This window comes from Stegodyphus dumicola, chromosome 2 (assembly GCF_044657685.1).
Source record: "Stegodyphus dumicola isolate Sdum_Otavi_A_Nest chromosome 2, ASM4465768v1".
Taxonomy (NCBI): domain Eukaryota; kingdom Metazoa; phylum Arthropoda; class Arachnida; order Araneae; family Eresidae; genus Stegodyphus; species Stegodyphus dumicola.
This window is the reverse complement of record NC_140769.1, coordinates 94,501,918-94,516,755: the sequence shown is the minus strand read 5'-3', so window position 1 is coordinate 94,516,755 and position 14,838 is coordinate 94,501,918. Positions and strand designations below refer to the sequence as shown.

General features: G+C 32.1%; 1 protein-coding gene across 5 annotated transcripts in view; it reads right to left on the bottom strand.

Moving 5' to 3' along the window:
- The window catches only part of LOC118201094 (lysosomal alpha-glucosidase-like), a 184,572-nt gene that overhangs the window by 6,928 nt on the left and 162,806 nt on the right, over window positions 1-14,838 (bottom strand). For all 5 annotated transcript variants that reach the window (XR_015039502.1, XM_085810921.1, XM_085810923.1 and 2 more), the window contains one exon: window positions 13,895-14,065. Coding sequence is in view for 4 of the 5 variants with exons in the window: in XM_085810921.1 (XP_085667047.1) it covers window positions 13,895-14,065 (171 nt within the window). In the remaining variant the exon portion in view is untranslated. The remainder of the gene's footprint in view (window positions 1-13,894; window positions 14,066-14,838) is intronic.

Genomic DNA, 14,838 nt, shown 5'->3' with positions numbered 1-14,838 from the left:
ATACTTTTAATTCTACTAGAGCTGGAAGAATGTGACAATCCAAAACAGATGCCAGAAACACTCTCTGAAGATCCAAAATCCTCAATTTAAATCATGGAGGTAGAAATAAGAGGAGAGGTCTTAACTGGTTTTCCTCATGTACTGCCCTGAAGCAGTAGTGCATGTTTCATAGAGACCAAAGTATTCAGTGACTATCCATTAAGATCAATAGGTTTTAACATAATCGGCCATAAACATTTTGTAATTACATCATAAATATACATATAAATGTAAATATTTTCTTTTTCTGTAATATTTCAAAGTCGTAAGTATGTAAAAAGAAAACATTTTAAAACAATGTTTTATTCTGAGCGGAATTAAATGCTATACTTTCCCAGAAAAGTTTAATTTTAACTAAATATTTTCACAAGTTTTTGTTAATTACATTACAAAGAAATTTTAAGGTAATTTCATTTTATTTGGTCAATGATTTCAAAAATTAAGATCAAAGAAAATTATGCATTATTATTACTAAAATCAAAATTATGCATTATTTCTTTCCTATTTACAGAGCTTCTTCCTGAAATACTTTCTCAAATGCAGAATAATTTTTTAGCTTCTGAGACATCCTTTAAAAATCAGAGTTACTTTATAATTAATGCTCTGTTCAGTTAATTTCAAATTAGAGCAGTTATTTCCATAGTGAAATATGCTAAATATTGCACTGATTTCCATGTACTTTAATTCTATGAGTAATTTTTAAAGGGATTAAAAAAGTTTATTTTTAATATTGTTTAAAACTTGTAACTGATTTATTACAAAAATGTAAGGAAAGAATTCTTTTGATACTTATTATATTTTTTATATCCTTAATTTCAACAATACATATTCTAAAAATTAATTTTTACTAACTCCTTAAGTACACATCTGTCTGTCTCACTTGTATGTACTTTGTGTGATTCTGGGCAAGTCTTGGACATTGCTCATCTGGACGTGTGCTCTGCACTTTAATGGTCAATGGCCAGGCATTTGATATATAAAATTAAGTACGCATCTTGTAGACTGTGCTTTACAGCACTTTTTAACAGATTGCTTTCCAGTACGAAAAATTCCTGCTAAAAAATTTCAATTTATGTTTACAATTAAATGTTAAGGTTATTATATATTTAGATAATATTTATAATCATTATAAATTTAGATATATTTAATAACTAGATTTCTTCACAGTAACGTTCACAGGAGTTTATGAAAGAATAAATCCTTAATTTCCAAATACATTTATAATAATTTAATAAATATTTATGTACTTTGTTAAAGGCAAATACATGCTTTTTACAAGGATAATGCATACTCATATATTTAATATTTTTCGGAATGTGCAAATCTTTAATTTCTGTGTATTCACTATATTTTTCAAGTAAAGTAATTAACAGTAATGTAGCATATATCAGAATTTTTTACATATGAAATATGTATAAATTGAATGAAAATTAGATATATTATTTTCTAATATGCACTCATTTTGCCTTGAAATTCCTCCATGAAGGCATATTTTCCTTTAGGCATATAGCCTTACCTTATTTAAAAAGCTTAACCTGACCTATGTGTCTAATTACAAAGTATTTAAACATCCATTATTTTATATTTACACTCAGCCATCAAGTTTCAAACTTTTGACTCAAAGCATGTGTTTGGATACATTCATTATCAAATTCAAATTTTCTAGTAAACATATTTTTGCGTAGCATTCAATACCTTCCTTAGTAATTATGCCCAGTTTAATAGTTCTCTGATAATATAATAAATAACAACGTTCCATTTCACATTTAAACATTAATCTCATTGTCATCGGATCACAATCTTGATTTCCTTACTCTGCATAATATTGCTTCATTTTTTAAAACAGTTAAAACAACTAATTGATCTGAATTCACAAATGCATACATCGTAAAAGTAATTAAAAACATATAAATTATACAAATTTTCACGCTTAATACTACTTAGTTGTAAGGAAACTGAGGTTTAGAGTGTTATATTTTTCCGAAATTTTGACGTTTTAAATGTATCTTAAGGTATTTTTCATTCTTTACGCATAACATTTTGCTAAAATCTATATTTTTGTTATCCAGTAGCTTAGAATTTCATAAAACAAATTTATAATCAAAATCACTGTTGCAAGTTATTGAAAAGTAACCAACACATGATTTTTACATAAATGCCACCAAACTGTACAAATTACTATTATCCATCCAACAACTGAATGTTTCTTTTATGTAGAAGAGTCCCCGGTTTTCGATTTTTGTTGAACTGTCATGTGTGGAAAAAAATAATATCAAAGAGCTGTGGATGTAAACAAAAAATACTGCCTCTGGAGACAGTAAGTGAAAATACATGCAAGATCGATTTACTGTAGGTAGTTCAAGTAGAATGTTATAGCTAATATTCAACCTGACTAACATCTTAACTATGAACTAGCAATAAAAATGCTGCAAATTTACTAACTGTAGTCTACTACTATAATGTTACGTTACATAATCCTTAGCCATTGAAAGGCTCCTCAATGATAAAATCACAAATATCTGAATTATTAAGTAAACTGCAGCTATGGCTCTTACAGTTCTTTTAAAATTAGATACTTCTATTAAAGTCTCATGGTCTATTAATTTAATTTTAAAATCCAGGTTGATGTATGTTTTTTAAGACAAAACACAGAGCATCAATGATAATTCTGAGCACCTTGTTCACCAGCTGTTACACAGACAGTTGATTCATTGCCAGCAACTGTCCAATAAGATGATGTACATAAAAACATGTTATTCAAGGATTGATAATCCTCTTTATTTTAATACTGAGTAGTGAATCATGTTAAGTTACAGAAAGAATTCTTATACTTTCTTTGCCAACCTTGTCCTTGACATATAATATACCTCTTTTAAAATGATAAATTATCACAAATAATACTTAGGCATTATTAGCTTGACATTGTTGAAGTATTTTTTTTTCCCAAAAAGTAACAGTTTTTTCAAGGAAATTGACTTTAATTTTCTTGTTTTCACACTATCGTATTAACAATTTAATGCATTTGTCTCACATGCACGACTTAATGATATTGTTGCGTGCGTACGGGTTCGTTATGAAATGAATGCACAAGCCCGAAGAAAAATGAACAAAAATTTATTATTATTATATTATTATTATTAAATGCTTAAATTTTCTCAAATTATCATGCAGTATTACAATATCTCACAGTAGTTATCTTTTAACTACTCAAATGTCCAATAGAATGTAATTCAAAACAGCTAAAGAAAGCTAATCCGCGAATTCGCTACAATCAACAAGAACAGTTTTCTAAACAACAACAAACTAAGCAACTACTACGAACTGAGATGTTTTCCTCCTTTTATAAGATTTTTAAAATCACACGCTAGAATTTTCCAGTACTTTCTCGAAATCAAAAAGAGATATTTATTTATTTATTGCATGCGCTCTCGTATTTTCAATTTTCCGGCTTAGCTTTCTTTTAATATTCGTCATGCGCTGCAGTGCGCGAGAAATAAAACCATTTAATTTATAATTGAACTAAATTAGCTTTTTAAATACCAAATACGTAACAATATAATTAAAATACAGTACGTTCAGGATATATGGAAAAACAGTGCACTTCATTGCTCTTGTACAGATTATGAAATGTCAATAGTTCAATTCATAGTTGAAATGCCAGTTGCAACACCAAATACCAGTGGTAACATCAATTTATCACATAGCTGATGCAACAGAATGTGCTCATGTGTGTCGTAAATAAGCTTTTTAATACCCTTTAACGCATAAGCATAGTATAAGCAATAAAGAAATTTTAGGAACAAATAATAGGCACTCTCTATCATGGTCCTGTAATTACCTGCTAAGAAAAAAACTAGCATAAAGTATATTTCCTCATTATTTGCACATTTTAAGCAATAATTTCCAGAAAATAGGCATGCTTAATTAACAACAGTCATAGGTAATATTTCATTATTATTTATTGTATATAATTAATTTAATGTATAAAAGAAATAAATGTTTTTAATGAAAAGTACACTACTTAATAACTTTCTTTAGCAAAAATTTTATTTTTCTTTATCTCCAAGCATAAATTAATTTCTTTAAAAAAAACACTGATTTATTAATTCGACTGTATTCACTGTAGATCAAATACAGATGTAATACAAATTCATCCATTCTCAACACATGACGCAAATTTCCAAACCACAGGAATGGCCAACCAGCGGCCGAGCAGTAAAGTCGCTGAACACTGGTAGTTTGGTCCGAGGTTCGAATCCCGTTAACGGGCTGGCTGCATGGGCATTTTCATGGTTTTCCCCATGTGTTACGTGTATGCGAGCCAGTTTCCCTTAGAAAGTCCTCCACGAAGGCATCCCTCCCCTTAGGCAGATAGCCCTCGTATGCTTTGCCATAATTAAATACATCAAACCACACTGTACTTCGTGTAAATAAACAAAATTTCACGAAGTGCACGGCAGCATATGTGCAAATTGAGATGCGCACGGAAGGATCAGATCACAATCCCAAAAGTTTACTTCTTCCCGTAGACGCTAGTAATTTCTATAGACACTATTTGATTAGGAACACTTCGGTTTCTATTTAAAAGTTTTCGATTATGAAAGCATATAGATTTGTTTGTCAACTGAACCACCATGTTTTGATCACTGATCTGTAAATATTGTACATATTAAAAGTTACATTTTAAAAGTGATTGATGTCGATTTATAGCAATCTTAGAATATTTTGAAACAGCTGGTGCATAAGGCCGTAAAGAATTGGATTTAGCACATTGCAAGTGTGCGAAGTCAGCAAAAGGTAAGACTAAATTTTCTAATTTGTAGAGTAACTATGGCGGAAGAGTCTGCTGCTAAATTAAAATCGAAAAGAAAAGTTATCAGGACCACCGTGTCTAAGATTCTAAAAAAAATCGAATCGGAATTGAATAAAGAAGAAATTGATACAAATACATTAAGGATAAGGATAAGGAACGGGGGACGTGGGCACTATGCCTCTATGATACGGTTAATTAGTATAGCACCACGTCCACCATGATCTAGAGAACACTTAAGACAACACTTATTCAAATACGCGAGTACATTATTGAAAATGAATGAATGATTATAGACAATTGTGGTATACCTTGGCAGTAAAATTGTTGCATTTGTGTAAATACATACCTGCCAACCTCTAAAGATAAAAATTCAGAAGATTTCTCCCCCAAATTCAGAAGATTTCTCCAAAATTCAGAAGAACATGAAGAATTAATATCATGCTTTGATATTAAAAAAATAATAATTTATACAAATATAAAAAAGAAAATTGTACTTACGTTAGTAAATCTCAATTAAGTAGTAACTAAAAAATTTATTAGGAAACATAAAACAAGAACTTAATGTTACACAAAAAAATTATTGCAATGAATTTAGAGTGCATTTTTTGGCTTTAGCCTTATTCTTTGGAAAATTTCCTGTCATAACAATTAGTTTCCTCATAACATTTAGCAATTAAAATGTTTTCTAGAGTTTTTGGTGAAATTGAAAAACGAAACATAGTTTTGTTTTTCTTCACAACACTGAAGACTCTCTCGCACTCAGCATTACTGTGTGTAATTACGAGAATAGCACATAAAACTCTTGCTAGTCTATCATATTTTGGTGTTCCATCAGCTCTTTTTATTCTTTTTAAGGTACCAACGAGGACATCAAGTCTATCTTCTCCAGAACTGGCAAAGTCTTCAAACTGTGCAGCAGAAAATTGGTTCTGTAGTTCATCTAAAGCATCATTATGGCATTCATTTTCTTTAATTGTTAACACAAATGGAAATTTATCAATAAAAAAACGAATCTTTTCAAAAGATGAATTTTCAATTTGTTTCAAATTTGCCACTTCAGCATTTAAAAGAACTTCATTTTGCAAAGGAAACTTCCTTACAATGTAATCACAGGCTGAGGAAAAGTACTTTCTAACACATTGAAAAAATTCTTTTTTCTCATGATCTTTCAAAGAATTTACAAATTCCCTGGTTTGATTTCCAATTATATGATCATTGTCATCCTCTTGATTTGCCAAACTATTATAGGCAACACGAATCAACACACTGTTTTTCACAACGGACGGTTTTACAAATTTAGTATAAAGTTCTTTTAAAAGATCATTAATAATTTGGATAAGCAGGGGAGATTTTGGCGAAGCTGATTGTAGAAGGGTATTTACACTTTCAAAAATCTTAATGGTACTTAACACAAAACTACAATATGCTTTGTTCAAATCTGAAGAAACAAGATAGAAAATCCTTTCCTCCCGGCTGATGGAAGACTGTTTCTTCTTCCCTTCAACTTCTTTAACAAAGTTGTCCTTTGAGGAGTCTTCTAAGCATTTTCTTTTTAAAGGGTTTGATTCTGTGTGTTGGCTTTTCCCTTTTAAAGCATTTTGATTAGAAGCAAAGTTGGTTTTCGGAATCTTATATACCGACAAATTTGATGGGATCTGTGGTTTCATTTTGGTCTCTTCGTGGAAATATTTTAGCAATGCATCCCACTGTTCAATAAACCTACCTAGCGCTCTGCCTAAGGATAACCATCTCGTGCATACATGCTTCAGAATTTTTCTCGTTTCATCAGAGCACAGTTCTTGGAAATTCTTTAAGTTTTCTTTTCTTTTTACACTTTTTTCCAGATAGAAAAACACATCAATCAGAAGCTGGTCAATGTTTAATGGTAAAGCAGCTGCAGCTTTTTCTGCTGCCAAATTAATTAAGTGGCATGGGCATCCAATAACAATTAATTAATTTTGTTCTTTTTTGAAGAAAGAGGTTACACCCTTTTTGTCACCCACCATGACATGAGCATTATCTGCACCAAATGAAATGCAGTTTGATATTTGGATGTTAAGTTGTTTCAACTCATTAATTACCAAGGAGGCAATATTTTCCCCAGTCCATTTAACAATGGAAGACGCAAAAGATGAGTTTTCATTTCATTAGAAACATCACAGAAATATGTGACAATGCTGAGATAAAGCTTCCAGTCGCTGTCGTTGCTGCCATCGATTGACACCGAAAATGCTGAATTCTAGAGTGCAGCTATCGTTTTACTTTTTGCATCGCAAGCAATTTCGTTCACAATAGAAGATGTTTTCGTGCGAGCAGAAGCATATTTCTGAGCAATCTTGGAGTCGGGAAACATCCGTCTGAAAAGTTGACCGGCGTGATCGGCAGCGCTTAGCTGCACCTTGTGTTCGATGAGGAATGCAGTAAACAAACACTCTGCCAAAATGACATCGGCATCCGAATTCGTAGCCGAATTTGAAAAAAAATCATCCACCTTCTTTAACGTTGTCGAAGCCGAAGCATTAACTTCATGCTTTTAGACTTAACATGCTTCACAATGTCGCTTCTTCCACTGTGACTTATTATGAAGTCACACACGCACACGTTGCAAAATGCATAGTTATCTCCTTTGAAGGATTCTTTAATTGTTGGAAATTCGGCTTTGTATGCAGGCCAAAAATATTGAGAATACATTTTTTTTTAACTCATTTTGTAACAACGACGTATTAAGAAAATTCGTAGCACGTGCAAACAAAAAAAAAGGAAAAAACAGAATGCGACAATCCACGCTCACTGAGTAATTCCCTTGCTGCTGAAGCAAACGTGAAAAAAATAATTTGGCGCCCACAAAGAAAAGAGTGGGAGAAACAAGTTCAGCGCATTGGATTGGCTGGTTAAGCAGCGAGTTGGGAGAAACCGCAGATTACTGGATTCGAAGTAGTCGGTAGTTGGCGGTAAAACACGATGCAATTGGCGAAAAATTCTAAAATTTCGACAAAAATCATATAAAACACTTGAAAAAGGAAGAAAATAGTAAAAAATGGATTACGATCGTAAAATCGTAAAGACAAACGCATTTTCGTAAAAATTACGAAAAATTCGTAAAAGTTGGCAGGTATGTAAATAACAAGTTACGATAAAGACAAAGATGTAGTGATAATACAAATACGTTAGAAGAAAGTTTAGACCAATTAATCACGAAATCGAAAACTCTGAGTGAATTAGATGCACAGACAGAGCGTGACTTGAAATTAAGAGGCCGAAGAGTTTGAAACAGAAATACTATCTTGTATCGAATACGAAGAGAAAATTCAGTTATGGCAATTCAGAGCAAATAAAAAACTGAAAGAATTAAATAGAGTAACGAATTCAGATAATGAAAACTCTCTTAACAAAACTAATTCTAAAATTGAAAGCAATAAATGTACGCGTCTGCCAAAATTGACCATTGCTAAATTCTATGGAGATTATACGCAGTGGATAAGTTTTTGGAACTCTTTAAAAGCAGCAATCCATGATAATGAATCTTTAACAAAGATCGAAAAATTTAATTGTTTAAAATCGTACTTATGCGGCAACGCTGCAAATGCGATAGAAGGTTTTTGTATTTCGGAACCAAATTATGATGAAGTTATTGAAATACTTAAAAACAGGTTTGGCAGGAAAGATATAATCATAAATTCACACATGCAAAAACTCCTGAATCTTATCCCAGTAACCAAATCCAGTGACACTGTAAAACTTTGCATGCTTTGTGACAGTATAGAAATACGCAGCTTGAAATCATTAGAAGTCACGCCGGATAAGTACAGTTATATGTAGATTCCAGCCATAATGAAAAAACTGCTGTCTGATACTGATATAACCTTAGAATTCAATCGTAAAACGGATTCGTCATCTTTTTTTTAATGTTGACGAATTATTGCAATTTGTTCGTTTAGAATTGGAAAGTCGCAAGAAAAGCCATCTTTTGCTCTCCACTCATAAATCAGAAAGCACTTCCTGTGTTTATAAAGAGAAGGGTGGGAAAGGGAGTATCACCCATTCCACTCAGCAACTGCTGGCGCCGGTTAAAGAAAACAAAACTACTAATTTGTGTCTGTTTTGTAATACATCCAAACATATTACTGAAGACTGTGAGTCACTGACAGTTGATGAGAAGAGAAATTTATTACGTAAATATGCAAGATGTTGCCTTTGTCTGATATCAAACCACCGCGTAAAGCAATGTCGAAGCGATCTCATCTGCTCCAAGTGCAAATGTCGACATAACCGTTCAATATGCTTTCGCGCTGAGAAAGAACAAAATTAAAAAATAAAAGTATAGAGGATTCGCATGTTCTCTCAGCATTCTCACTCAGCAAAATTAAAACTATTTCGCTTCAAACGTGTTGCGTAACACTTCGAACGAATACGTAGTCGGTTTTAATTAGAGCTCTACAGGATTCAGGTAGTATGCATTCCTTCTTAAGCAAAGAAATCGCGGATAAATTGAAACTTCCTGTTATTCAAACAGAGACTATTTACGTTTTACTTACGTTTCATTTTACTACGTTCGGTATTTACGTTTGGAAATAAAACACCCATTAGAAAACCATTTGACGTTGTTAAAATAAAATTACAGAACAAGGAAACACCAAATTTGAAAATCGAAATTGAAGCTCTCGTGACTGAACGAATTTCAAGTTCTGATTTACCACCTCCTAATCTGGATAGACACATTTTAGGCAAACATTTAAAAGGTTTACAACTCGCAGACTCTTGGGATTGCAAAGAAAAAATTACTCTTTTGATAGGAGCTGATCATTATTATGATATAGTGACTGGAAAACTTAAGCGTATAAACAAACATTTAGTAGCTGCTGAAATGTTATTCGGTTGGTCTCTGCTAGGTTACACGAAAGGTACAACACACACGTCCACAGACTTTAATATCATAGTTGAGGAAGATATAATATCTGATCAGATAAAGAAATTTTGGGAGCGTGAAAGTTTAGGTATAAAACCTGAAAATGAATCATCCCACCCTTTAGACAATACTATAATGGACAAATTCGAATCGAAAATTTTATACAAAATTTCTCGTTACGAGGTTAGGCTGCCATGGAAGTTTATTAGAAAATATGATTTACATGACTATAAAGCGATTGTGCTGAAACGATTTGAGAAACTTGTAAAGCGATTTCTGAATAACCCTGAACTCTTTTATTCGTACCAAACAGTTCTAGAAGATTATTTACAACAAAACATCATTGAACCAGTTCCAGACACTGTTGATAGTGAATCTCAAATCACATTTTATTTGCCTCACAGAGAAATCGTTCGTAGTGATCGAACTACTAGTAAACTACATATCGTATTCGACGCGTCTTCACATGGACCTGGTGAAATCTCGTTAAATGACTGCTTGTATATTGGTCCAAATTTGTATCCTGACCTTCTTCAACTTCTGTTGGCCTTCAGGCATCATCCTGTAGCATTTACAAGTGACATAAAGCAGGCTTTTCTTCAGATAGAAGTAGATAAGGACAGAGATGTAACGTGTTTTCTGTTTACTAAAAACCCATTCGATGATCCACAAAATTTTATAACTTATCGGTTCACATGTGTGTTATTTGGTATAAATAGCAGTCCGTTTTTACTGGCTGCAACCATTTAACACTATTTGAAACAATATGAGAAAACCTACCCTGCCACTTGTGAATTTCTAAATGATCACATTTATGTAGATGACATCATTGGAGGACACCAAAACGTTGAACTTGCTTTCAATACCAGTTTAGAATGCGTCAGCATTTTTAGAGATGCTAGTATGCTTCTACATAAATGGCACACCAATTATCAAGAACTGCACGAATTATGGATTAAAGAAAGCACTGAATCCGAGGAATCTCCTCATGTTTCGGAAGCTAGAAATCCTCCATTGAAAGTGTTAGGAGTCGCTTGGGACAACCAAAGTGACAGAATTTACTTTGATGTAAAAAATTTGATAACATTTCTATCAAAACAAGTTAATACTAAATGTTTTGTCCTACAAGCAATAGGATGAATTTTTGATCCTGTAGGTCTATTATCCCCATTTGTACTTAGAGTCAAAATCATATTGCAGCAAATTTGGACACTTGCTTTAGATTGGAATGATGAACTACCAGAAAGCTTATGTTCTGCATGGAAAACATGGTGCAAAGAAGTTTCCAATTTGGACGAAATCGGTATTCCACGATATTATTTTTCTGCTATCGGTAATAGTGGATTGAACTGCACTGTTTTTCTGATGCTAGCATAAAGGCGTATGGTACGGTAGCGTATCTGCGTATAATTTCTAACAATGAACAAATATTTACAGTTTTTGTTGCTTCAAAGACTAGAATAGCGCCTTTAAAACTGCTCACCTTACCTAGGATGGAACTAATGGGAGCTCTTTTGTCAGCCAAATTAGGTACTAGCATCACTAAAGTTACAACTTTCTTTTTTTTTTTTTTTTTTTTGGACTGATTCGAAAATCACACTTTTCTGGATAAAAGACTGTGCAAAGAAATTTAAGCCTTTCGTTAAAAATCGTATTCAGGAAATACAAAATTTAACATCTCTGGAAAATTGGCATTATTGCCCTGGTAAATGTAATCCCGCTAATTTGGCTTCAAGAGGAGCTAAACTTCATGAGCTGAAAAACAATCCTATCTGGTTTCAAGGACCAGAATGGCTTAGAATGTCATCTGAATTGTAGCCGCGACAGAATGAGGAGAAACCTGTCACTGAAGAAGAATTAGAATACCGCAAGAATATTAATGATATTTATGAATTTGTGTGCACAGCAGTTGAATAAAGGCTTATAGACATCTCAAAATATGGTAATTTAAGAAAATTGTTGAGAATAACTGGTTGGATGAAGCGATTCATTGGCAAAATTAGGAAAACTAACCATTTGACAGGTTCATTAACGACTGAAGAAATAGTAGATGCCGAAAATTATTAGATTCGATCTGAAGAAGAACATTTCTATCCCAAAGAAATCGAGTCTCTGAAGAGAGCGAATAAAGTCGAAAAGAAATAATCTTTATATCTTTTTAATCCATTTTTAGACCAGAACGGGATACTGAAAGCAGGTGGAAGATTAAAACATTCTAGTTTGTCACATGATGAAAAACATCCGGCAATTCTTTCAAGAGATTCCTGGCTAACGAATTGGATAGTAGAAAGTGCACATCTTAAAATGATGCATGGAGAAGTAGCAATGACCTTAGTTGAAATTCAAAGTCGCTTTTGGATCCCAAAAAGACGTCAATTTATCAAGAAAATAATAAACAAGTGTCTTATTTGTAAAAGATATTCATTGAAATCTGCTGACCAGACCACTTCTCAACTTTCAGAAGACAGAATCAATGAGACACCACCATTCTACATGTCTGGCATCGATTTTGCTGGACCGATTTACGTAAAAAACATCGAAGGAAGTCAAAAAGGCCTATGTAACATTATTTACATGCGCTATCACTAGAGCCATACATCTGGAACTTGTACCGAATCTCTCAACAGATTCTTTTTTGATGGCATTCAAAAGATTCACATCTAAGAGAGGCAATTGTCGAGTAATTTATTCGGACAACGTGGAAACTTTTAAGAGGGAAAAAAGGAACTCGACCATTTCTCTAAACTATTGTCGAATGAGAAATTCCAAGATTTTCTGTCGAATGAAAGAATCAGTTGTAAGTTTATAATAGAATGAGGGGCTTGGAGGGGAGGCTTCGACGAGAGATCTATGATCAACAGAAATGCTGTACCAAATTTAAGAAACATGCCTATGCACTGAAAAGTTACATTTAATAACAATTTTACTAGTGCCATGAGAAATAACCAGTTATGTGAGGTTGATTTTAAATATTAAATGCGGTAAAGCACATGCTATCTGTTCTTTGCAAGGGGGGGTGTTTTTCTAAAATGAAGACAAAGCAAATCTGAGAATTGGGAGGCTAAAATGACCAATTTATTCTTTCAATAAGAGTATGTCTTCATGTTTACCATTGCTTGAAAAACTAATTTAAATGTTGAAATAGTTATTTCACTTTAATTCATTTAAACCTCAAATTTATGATACAGTTAATTTAACATTAATTGCCTCCCTTTCCATGAATGTGTGGTAAACTTGCACAATATGCATGGCATTTTAATTTGTTTTTATTTTGTGCTTCATTTCCAACAGCAGAATTACTCAATATAAAATTCCATAGGTTCGGATCTGAATTCATATCAGAAAGTTTTTATTTCAGTATTAGTTTTTGTCTATATTATTGTAATTAATTAACTGCAAAATGAGTCAGTTTTTAAGTAAAATAAAATTGATTGGCTATACTTCTATTCTGATATAAAGTTCCAGTAGCTGAAGATTATAAAATACACTATATTACTATAAAATTTAAGATCAGCTAAAGCCACGAAATAACAGTCAATCTGCCCCTTTTTTAATTTTTGGTTGCAGAGTATTGTCCTCCGTGATATTCTAGATTCAGAAACCAAGATGGAAAAATATTTGTTTGGATTTCTCATTAAACTTATTAGAGCTTATTTTAAATGAAAAATATCCCTCCTTTTTCTTTCATCTGACATTTTTGGTTAAAATATACAAATATTTTTTATTATTTTGGTACTGTAACTAATAAAATCTTGATAGAGTTTAATTACTATCATTATTCTAAATACAGATTTAATAATTATAGGTAAATCACGGTTTCTTTATGGCCACTGTCAAATTACTAGTAGATCATTTTAAGCTTATTTTGTCTAAGTGAGTACTAATGCTGAGAGATGTATCAATCAAATTCAAATTTCAGGCTAATTTGACAGTAAAATTTCTGAGCAATGTTATTTAAAAAAAAAAAAAGAGTATGAAATAGCACTTGGTTCACTCAGCTGGAGAATTATAAAAGAGTATAAAAATTTTACTGCAGCACGTTATTCTGCAATAGCATGCATACAATGTAAAGTGATTATATATATATATATATATATATATATATAATTAGGCAAAATAATTAAAGATATACATACTGCTAATTGATTGTTGTACTTCCATAGTTTCTGATCTAGTTCTTCATTATTTAGAAAAATCTTTGACGGCTGATGATGGTTACAGAATATTGCATATTCAAAATTCACTTTAGAAGCATCAGGATAATTACTGATCAAAATGTTGGAGAAAAGTATTGAGTTTTTCCCATTCTGTTGAAGAAATACAGTTATATAATATCATCCACATGTTTAGTATTATTGTCCACTACATATTTCAAAACACATTTGCTTATTAAAATAATAATACAATAGATGCACTGGGACAAGATAAGTAATGATGATGTTTATTTAAATTTGCTCACAATATCTGGGACGTATATTTGTTACAAGGGAATACTATCTCTTACACCATTATTCTCATGAGTACCAAATTTGATGAATATCTGTGTAAGTTTTTTAAAATGAATTTTGTGTTATTTTTATAAAGATGCCAAAATTATTTCCATCATGGTGATTTCTAACCAAATATATTTTGGAATTATCATGATCAGACGAACCCATTTTTTACAGTGAGTGGAAATAAATGTTGAACCATTTCATCACTTCCACATTCTGACACTGTGCATTGCTAGGTTTCTTAATTAACTGCCATTTTACCAGCTTTTAAACACACTTGGCTCGGTAATATTCGAGTTGGTAATTTACAAGCATCCTCATGAGAATTTTTTATGTATTAGATTGTTGTGCTAATTATGTCGTGTGTGTATAGGTTCGTAATAGATTAAATGTTCAATTCCGATAATAGGTTAATAAAATTTATTCTTATCAAAAGAAATATATCAGAACTATGGAATTTTCCTCCGAAATATTCATACTAGTGTTCACAATATCATGCAGTATAATTGATAGTTATACTTCAAACTACTCAAAATGTTAAAATACAACCCAATGCAAAGCATCACCTAAAGAGAAAGCCAAGTCTG